General features: G+C 30.2%; 1 protein-coding gene across 1 annotated transcript; it reads right to left on the reverse strand.

Moving 5' to 3' along the window:
- Nucleotides 1-1332: 1332 nt before the first annotated feature.
- On the reverse strand, nt 1333-2294 carry LOC130629500 (uncharacterized). The gene is made up of 3 exons (XM_057442760.1): nt 2100-2294; nt 1881-2009; nt 1333-1674 (listed from the first exon to the last, which is right to left on the reverse strand). Exons 1-3 carry the CDS (start codon nt 2149-2151, stop codon nt 1403-1405), a joined length of 453 nt encoding a protein of 150 aa, XP_057298743.1. The 5' UTR covers nt 2152-2294; the 3' UTR covers nt 1333-1402.
- Nucleotides 2295-9529: the final 7235 nt, after the last annotated feature.

The raw sequence follows: 9529 nt of genomic DNA on the forward strand, positions 1-9529 counted from the left end.
AAAACAGTGAAGACTTCAAACGATAGGTGACGGCTTTCATACACGATCAGATCAGACACAGCACATTTGCTAGCTAACACAGATTTATATGGTCGTGGACACCGTTTGATATGCTTTTCTGCTTTTACCTTCAGGTGGCGTAAAGTTCCATTGAAATATGTAGCGTTGCAGTTAGCTCACGAAAATTGATATACAATACGTTACATGATTCATGATGGAATTTTATCTTTCAATCTAAACAGTGATGACAATCCATGAGAAGTGCTAAATATTACATATAGTTTTGATTCCATTATCATTAGATAGTTAACCTAGAAATAGAAGAACTATTGTGACTTTTTTTTCAACCGCATCGGTTGAATGTTTTTTATGCTAAAAAGGTTTTAAAACAGTTGTGAAAAAAACTAATAGGTTAGCTATTTCTGCGAAAAATGTTTCTCAACTTAATTATTTCTTGATGGAGAGAGTAGAGGAACTAAATACATGCCAATTTTTACATTGAATCGCTAACAAAATTGGACGCATTCGTGGAAAACCAATTTACTTAAACCATACAACATCCAGGGTATAATACCAACATCTCTACATTTCTTGTAGTTCTCTTTACTCAGACCTTTTGACTTAATTAAGTTTTGGAAAACAGTAGTTAATCATTTTCCTAGACTAACAGAAAAATTGACCAACTTGCCTTTTTTGGTCTAATGTTGTTTTATGAGTTTTAATGGCGTGAGCAGTACATATACCAAAATGATTTGGGGACATTTGTGCACACGTTGCCTGTAATGTTTACAACTTGAAATGCTGATGTTGAAATTGGATAATATCATTTGCTTTTTACGAACATATGGAGAGATATAGATGTTCAAATATTTTTCGGACGTTAAAATACAAATACGATTTTTTAGAACTATGTATACCCGTTGTCTTTATCCTATAGATGTTGAGATGTTGATCTATTCTAAATCGAAAATGGGGATCCAGGTTTCATAAACTTACCTATTTTGTCAATTTTTGTCCCACTGTTTTTGGATTTTTTGATTTATTTTTGTCTTGTTTGTATTATTGTTTTAATGTTTGTTAATAGATCCTCACATAGACTAATCATGTGAAAAAAATAACCAATAAAATGACGCAAAAAACATAAAAATTTTAAATAGGTTGACCTCCAAATAAAAAATAACTAAAATGATGATTTTTCTATTGCCCTAAAGATAAGCCAATGCACTCTCACGGGCGTGGTTTTTTTTGGGGGGGATTTCACCATTTTAAAATCGGCTTGAAATCTTTTATTTTAAAAAGAAAATAAAATAAACAAACACAGCAATCTTTACAGAGAACAAGTTTATTTCCTTTATACTATAAGACAAAGAGTAAATATCAACAAAACTACAAATTATTCAATTCAGGGAACTGCAGGTGTAATAATAGCTTGAAGACGATTCTTGATAACAAGAAGTCTGGCTTTCACGCCGTTCAATACTCTCTTTGAAACTTGATCGTTGCCCAGCATTTGATTCAAATTTCGAGCTTCTTGTACGCTCGACACAAGTCCACAATCAAGTCGTCGATTGATAATTTCAAGACGAGCGTTGAGATCATCTATTAACTTACATGTTTGATTAATTAGTTGTTCTACACCCGATAACTTGAGACTTGCAATGAAAGGATTCAGGTCTATAATTAAAAAGACATATCTTTATCGTTAGGAAAAGTATCGCAAAAATTATCTGACTTTTTTAGGGTAAAGACTATTCAAATAATCTGTTGTTTCAGCTTTTTACATTATAGTACTCCTCCATTAAGTTTGTAAAACGGAAAGCAAAAGGATATTTTCTGTCAATGTTAAAAAAAAGATTTGGATCAGCTTGCTTCACACTTACGTGGTATAATGTTGTTGCAAACTACGATATTTTCATTTGCGCTTGACAGTATCGCAGTAATTTCACCATCTTGTGGTTTTGTTGGGACATCTGGAATGTTGGTGCAATTAAGAGTTTGTCCATATGACACTATAAAATATGAGAAAAATTAAGTATTTTTCACCAAATTTATTATTGATAATTTTTTTTGGAGTACAAAAATTATTTTATTTAACAAACCTGACGCAAAACATAGCACTACAGAGCAGATCCATAAACCAACTTTATTCATGATTGATATTGTAATTTGCGTTATTGTTGCTTTAAAGAAATGATGTGATGAAAAATTAGATAAGAGATTTCTTGTCTTTCCTTTTTGTCAATCGTTACTTGAGGAAATAGAAAATATTTCAAATCCTATTTGTTTACTCTACCCTCTTTACAACGATTGTGAATATACTTTATACCATTTGCCTTTTATAGTATTTTTTTAACTTTTTTCGAGACAAATAAAGTAATTAGTGGTTTTTTGTGTCAATATAGCAATTTAAATTTAATTTTTTAGGTGCAAAAATACAAGTAGTCTTAAAGAGGAAAGTAATTGGAAATCGATGTGTCATCTAATATAATAAATTTTCCGACTGCCAGAAATGGTTGCGAGTTATGTAACTTTGACGACATGCAAACAATCTAAATCGGGTGATAAAATCAGTAAGTAAGATTAGGTTAAATGTTAGTAGCTCTAATTGATTGTTATGTAAGTCTGCAAATTATTGTCCATGACACATTCTAAAAACCACTTTTGCGCTCTTTCGTTATTTTCATTTATCGTCATTATTAGTTCTAATAAATTTTATAGCACATAGCAATGACGATATCAAAATATTTTTAGCCGTTTTAATTTTAAACACATCTAGTAGGAAGTTATTTTATAAAAAATTAAATGAAATATGTAGTGACCTCCCAAGTAATTGGGCTCTAATTAAAAAGACAGCAAAGAAGTATGCGTTAATAAGCATTGAGTAGAGTAGTTTTTTTCGGTATAATTACTGTCTCGGATATGATATTGATTAGGGACTCGAACTTCCTCATTTCTTATATTTTTTGTTCGTCAACAACAAAAAATCGTGATCCGAACACAGAAAATATCAAAACCGATAATTTTGCACAGGCTAATCACTATTTTTTTCACGAACAAAATGCCTGCTCCTTAAGCTTTTTACAACCTTTTTGTATCGTTCACACTGTTGTAGATTTCCAGCTTATTTACGACAGATGCCAGATTTTAAGAATGAGTAGAGAAAACACATCACATACTATAAAGCCTTTAAAACCTTAACGCAATCTTTGACAAACACATGGTCAGGATTCATTTAAAAAAATATTTGAAACAGTCGGATTGGTCTAGCACTAATTTATTTGTTTGTCAACAAGAAAAAATCGTGCTAAAGACACACGAAGTGGGGAAAGCGATAAATGTTTGTTGACTTTTGCTGCAACAGGCAAATTTCGGTGGAATATCACACAAGCTGACGACTATTTTTGTCACAAAAGAAATTCCAGTTTCTTAACCTTTTTGCAACATCTTAACTTTTTTCTAAAGGAGAAATATTTCTTCATTCTTCACACTGTAAGACAGTGATTTTTTCTTTCCATTTGTGACAAACGCTGTAATAATTATTTAGACTAAGTATAACAGATTTTAAGAATGAGTAGAGAAGTTTGTTTAATCGCCTTAAATATTTGCTGCTAAAACTTCGCAGCAAAACACATCACAGTCGAATAAGCCCAAAAATATATACTTCTTTTTACTCGCCATATCATTTTGCATTTTATATTTTGTTCCTCGTTTATTTCATATAAACCGTGTCTTACGCTATCTAGGTAAAATTTTAGTAACCAATTCATAAAATTTGCTTGTTTCCTCCGACTCATGTTAGGTCTCAGATAAAAAAGGTTATCTATGTGATAATACCCGTATACGTCTGTCTGCCACGCAAAATGGTGGCAAGTAGAAGACGCACGCCATACGGTATAAAAAGTACGGGCAAACCCGTGGATTTTTCCACAGGCTAACGACCAGTTAAATAAAATAAAATTAAAATTAAAATTAAAATAAAAAATAAAAATTAAAATTAAATAAAAAAATGAATTATTTTTACTTCCTCTTTTGTTGTTTTTCCTTCTTTCGTAATCGTCAAATTTCATTAGTGAATTTAAAAAATAATATGACTGAGAATTTTTATTAATATGCAATAGCTAAGTTCTCGGAAAATTTATGGACGAGCGAAAAATTATAAGTCGGGGATAGGAATAGTTGATATATGTTGTCGGGAAAACTGAAGTCACGAAGATATTCTTGTTCTACGAACCACTTTTTTGTAACAAAATATCTTTCGGAGGACTGTATAATTTATTATCAATAAATCAAAATAATGATCTGCGGATAGTGTGCTTGTCAAAAAGTAACCTTGAAAGCTTGATAAAGTAAAAGTCTGAAAAAATTATGTGAGCAAAATAGAAACATCGAAAGTAGGAAGTTTGTGTAATTGCGCACGTACAGTTGTTTTTGCAAAAATATACAGATCCATAAACCAACTTTATTCATCATTGATATTTGACGTTGCGTTATTGTTGCTCTAAAGAAATTATGTAACGGAATATTAGAAGAAACAATTTCTTTTCTTTCAATAATATCAATAGTTATTTCAGAAAATGGAAAATGTTTCAAATCCTACTTGTTTACTGTGCTCTCTTTAGAACGATTGTGTTTTGTTTTTTCAGCCTTTCATTTTTATAGTATTTTTTAAATTTGCGCGAGTCAAACAAAGTGATTAAGGGTTTTTTTGTGTCAATGTAGCCATTTATATTTAATTTTAGCAGACGAAAAAAACAAAAAGGTTCTATACGAAAGCATTTGGAAATCGTTGTGTCATCAAAATAATAAATTTTCTAATTGCCGGAAGTATAGTTCCACCTTGTTGTGTTACGTAATTTAAACAACATGTAAACAAACTAAATCGGGTGATAAAATCAGTAAATAACCTTACTTTGTTATGCAGAAAAGGGAAGATTAAGCTAAATGTTAATATCTGAAATTGATTATTATGTAAGTTTGCAAACTAATGTTCATATCACATTATAACAACAACTTTGTACGCTCTTACACTGTTATTATATATCATTGTTATTAGTTGTAATCAATTTTGTGGTATATAGCACCGAAGATATTAAATGATTCTCCAGCTGTTTTATTTGTCAACACATCTACTAGGAAGTTATTTAACAGCAGATTTAATTAAATATGTAGTGACCTCCCAAGTAATTGGTCCATTAATTGATAAGAAACGAAAAAAGGATTTATGCGTTTACAAGTATTGAGTAGATTATTTCTTTCGGTATAATTAATGTCTCTGACATAGTATCGGTTATAGACTTAAACTTCCTGCTTTCTCAATATAAGCAATAGCTTTTTTGTTTGGCCACAAGAAAAAACGAACTAGTGAAAGCAATGAACATTTATTTATTTTTTTTATTTAAGAGGAATTTTGCATAAGCTGACGACTTTTTTTGTCACGAAAGAAATCCCAGTTTCTTAAGCTTTTTGCAAATCTTAATTTTTTCTAAAGGAGAAATATTTTTCCATTCTTCACACTGTAAGACAGTGATTTTTTCTGTCCATTTATGACAAACGCTGTAATAATTATTTAGACTAAGTATAACAGATTTTAAGAATGAGTAGAGAAGTTTGTTTAATGGGCTTAAATATTTGCTTCTAAAACTTCGCAGCAAAACACATCACATACTGCACAGCCTTTAAAACCTTAACACAATTTTTGACCAACACATGGTGACTATTCACTTAAAAATATTTGACACAGTTGGATTAGCCCAAAAGTACTTCTTTTTAGTAAATTTTATTTCCACTAAGAATGCCGAAAAAGTGTTTATTGATGACCTCACCATATTGTTTTGCATTCTTTATCTTGTCCATTGTTTATTATCTACAAACCGTCTTTTAGGCTCTCTAGGTGAAGTTTTAGTAAGCAATTCAGAGAATTTGGTTTCCCCCGACTCGCGTTAGGTTTCGCATAAAAAGTATTATTAAATAAAAAAATTGAATAAACCTTGCTTTGCATTTCCTTTTTGGTTATTTTTCCTTCTTCCATAATTCCGTTACTGGATATGAAAAATAACCTGACTTGAGTAGAAATAAATTGGAAAATTGGTATTAAAAAAGCATTAGCAAAGTTCTCGAAAGATTTATGACCAGGTTTAAATTAATCATAAAATATTAAAACTCGGGGATAAGAATAGTTATTATGTTATCACGTTTTGAATGTTTTTCTAATAAAATATTTTTGTTCTGTGAAACCCACTTTTTATTATAAAATATTTTTCGAGGAACTTTATAATTTAGTATCATCAAATCAAAATATAGATGTACGGATGTACTTCTCAAAAAGTAGCTTCGAAATCTTGATATAGTAAAGGTCTGAAAAAAATTATATGAGCAAAATAGAAACATCATAAGTTCGTGTAATTACGCATGGACAGTTGTTTTTGCAAAATATACAAAAAAAAAAAACAGATTAAGGTTTGATAATAAGTGATATTACAGACTATTTAAGTAAAGTTCAATGTTCAACTGATGTGAACTATTTTAGCAATTGGCAGTTAGTGGTATCTACATGATTACTAGTTAAATTATAGGTCAGCCAACTATATTTAGAATGTTGACAACAATTAATTTGATTGGCAACATAGCGCCACCATAACAGGTTCAGTAAAATAACAAAGTAAGCAGGTAATTGACTACTGTCTATAGGGCTATAATTTTATGCACATAGATTTTATAACAGGGGACTATTTTAACAAACGTTTGTAAGGCTATGGACTAAACAGGTTGTAATATGACATCTCTAAATTTCTTTGACTTCTAAACCATGTGTGATTAAAGTCTACAACGAGATAAGCTCACCATAATTTCAAACTCTATTTTGACATAAATGTTTTTTCGACTTCCTACTTCCTAATTTACTCCTTAAGTTTGTAACACATTAAACCGGTGGTTGCCATAAAAATATAACAGGGGATACCTGGCTCATTGGTGGTCAATGATTAGGTAATTACTTTGTTATTTCTTTTGCCTTATTGCATTCACTTACTTTGACAAATATGGTACGATGTATTATGTAAAAGCTTTTGTACCAAAATAGGTTCTTATGAGATTAGCAATAGTATGTTACGAAGAACGTAATTCGAAAAAGATTATTGTTAAAACAACGCTTTCACATACATGTTTACTTTAAATATACCTTGTTTCGGCATTTTTAGTAGGGAGTAAAGGGGAAGGGTGGTGGATTGGGCTGCTTTAAAAAATTTCGTTTGAATAAATTATAGACTTATTCTTTGTATATTTTGCAACAACTGGATGAAAAAATTAGAGAAATTAAAAATTTTAAAAATACCAACAATAATTAAAGTGAAATCTCTTTTCATCTTGTTCACAGTCCTGTAAATTGTGAAAGCATATTAGACAAATGCAAATTAAAATTATGAAAAATCTAAGAAAAAAATTGAAAAAAGAAAAAAGAAATCAAATTGAAAAAGTATTTTAATAATAACATCTACATTGATTTTTAATATGAAATCACTTTACTGATTCTTGTTGTTTACCGTGTCGCGTTTTATATGGTATTTGTCCTTCTATGACTCTTTTAAGAATACGGTAAACCCCTTCAGTTATCCTGTTGTCTGTTTCACAATAACTAGACCCAATATTCTGCGAAAACACTTTACATTTAATTTGAGATAAAATATTCATCAGTTATTAATTATTCATAACGTTTAAGTGGGTGTAACCATGATTCTTGCAGGTATAAGCTAAGGTCTTTGATTTGCTTTTTCTCGAAATAATTTTTTTTGTCGCAACGGTATATATTTTTGTCGAACACTCCCCTCCATCTTGTCGAAATTGTACAAAAACAATTTTGTTGCGACAATTATATCTTTGGCTACAAAACTTTGTTTTTTTAACGCAGAAAGTGAGGAAGTATCGAGTTATTGATCTATTATGCTTAAAAAAGAAAATTTTTTTAGAGCTGAATAAGAGCTTCGCAACGATATTTTTTTCAACGAACAAAAACTTTACTGAGGGGAGTGTTCAAGAAAATGAACAGAAAGGGTGAATTTTTGTATATAAACTTTTTTCTACTTTTTGGATTTTTATTATGAAAATATTTTATCATCATTCTAGAGATAATTTATTTGGCTTCAGAATATATATATTTGCTAGGGTTAATTTAGCGAGCAGAGGGGATTTTTTAAATATACTGAGTATGTTTCTCAGGGGGTTACCGTATCCTTAAGCTCGTGTTATTGTTATCTGCGAATAAAGAGACCTGAAATAGTCCAATCTTACTCAGTTTAAATTTTTGTCATCTGAGTCTCATAAAAACTTGAGCTGACGAATAATATGGACTATTGATAAAATCTCACATTATAATACATAATGCTAAAATTCCTTAAAGTTACGTAGCAGACTTCAAGAAGAAAGGAAGTTACTTTAAGGTTTGGAAAGAACTTAACTGATCAGCAAAATTTAACCTTTTTGATTTTGACACTAATATTTGAACTTTATCATATAACTATAACACAAAACGCCAAGCAGATAATTTTATTCTATCATTTCGTTTGATCTACGAGTTGATAAAAGAGCATGGAGGATATTAGAAAAAAGCAATTTGATGTACAATTTACATGCAATATTCAAAGATGACTTAAATTTTAGTCAAATATTAAGAATTTGCGTTATCAAATTTATGCTGTAAAAGTGTAACGTAAATCTCCGTTGAAAAAGTTACTAGTTAATTTAAACTGATGTTCAAAAATGTAAATGGCCTTTTCTAACATCTAATTACAATAGAAAGCTCTCTAAAATGTACTTCCTCAAATTTAAATTGGAACCAATACTCTGCAATATGTTTCGAGGTGTGTATATTGATATTTTCATGTAACCACCACATGCAAATAGAATGAGATTCCTTCTTCCTTCCTAGTAAGAATAATATATTGTTACCTGATAACTTTACTCTAAGGGTATTGATTTTTATAGGGATTGGATTTAATGGGCTTTTCCCGTTTATAACTCCGCTTCTTATTTTAGTATCATTAAAAAAATATTTTTTCTGACATCTTAGGTTTTGTAACAAAACTTCTCCGCAAATTTGAAAGTAGTTAGGTGATAATAAAACGTGAATAGTACAAAATAGGTTTGGTTATCGGGTGTGTACAGCGTTGAAGAGTATATTGCATGAGCTTGTCTCTGCAGAACTGATCTGTAATCTCTGAATTCTCTTCCTTTTTAGATGAAGTTGTCTAAATGTTATATAAACTTAATTGTATAAAATGAAATTACTAACTGCTGTCATTATAATTGTTTTCAACCAAATGTATCTTTCTTATCACCCAAGCTATATCAAAATTCTTACCAGCCTATCAGTGTTGATATCATTTTTGCAACCACAAGGAAGCAATCTGAATCATGGATCATGTGTTATTTCAGAAATAATAGAATTTGCGCAAACATTTTCTCGGTAGAGCAATTTTAAATGTCCTCCTGTTATGATGAATACAAACACTCCTAATGCGACCCGAGAGATATAATT

Source organism: Hydractinia symbiolongicarpus, chromosome 1 (genome assembly GCF_029227915.1).
Source record: "Hydractinia symbiolongicarpus strain clone_291-10 chromosome 1, HSymV2.1, whole genome shotgun sequence".
NCBI classification, from domain to species: domain Eukaryota; kingdom Metazoa; phylum Cnidaria; class Hydrozoa; order Anthoathecata; family Hydractiniidae; genus Hydractinia; species Hydractinia symbiolongicarpus.

Coding starts and splice junctions, on each gene's coding strand:
- LOC130629500 (XM_057442760.1), bottom strand. CDS start 2,151: ATGAATAAAGTTGGTTTATGGATCTGCTCTGTAGTGCTATGTTTTGCG. Junction 2,010..2,099: donor AGTGCTATGTTTTGCGTCAG/GTTTGTTAAATA, acceptor CATATTTTATAG/TGTCATATGGACAAACTCTT. Junction 1,675..1,880: donor TTGCAACAACATTATACCAC/GTAAGTGTGAAG, acceptor TTTTAATTATAG/ACCTGAATCCTTTCATTGCA.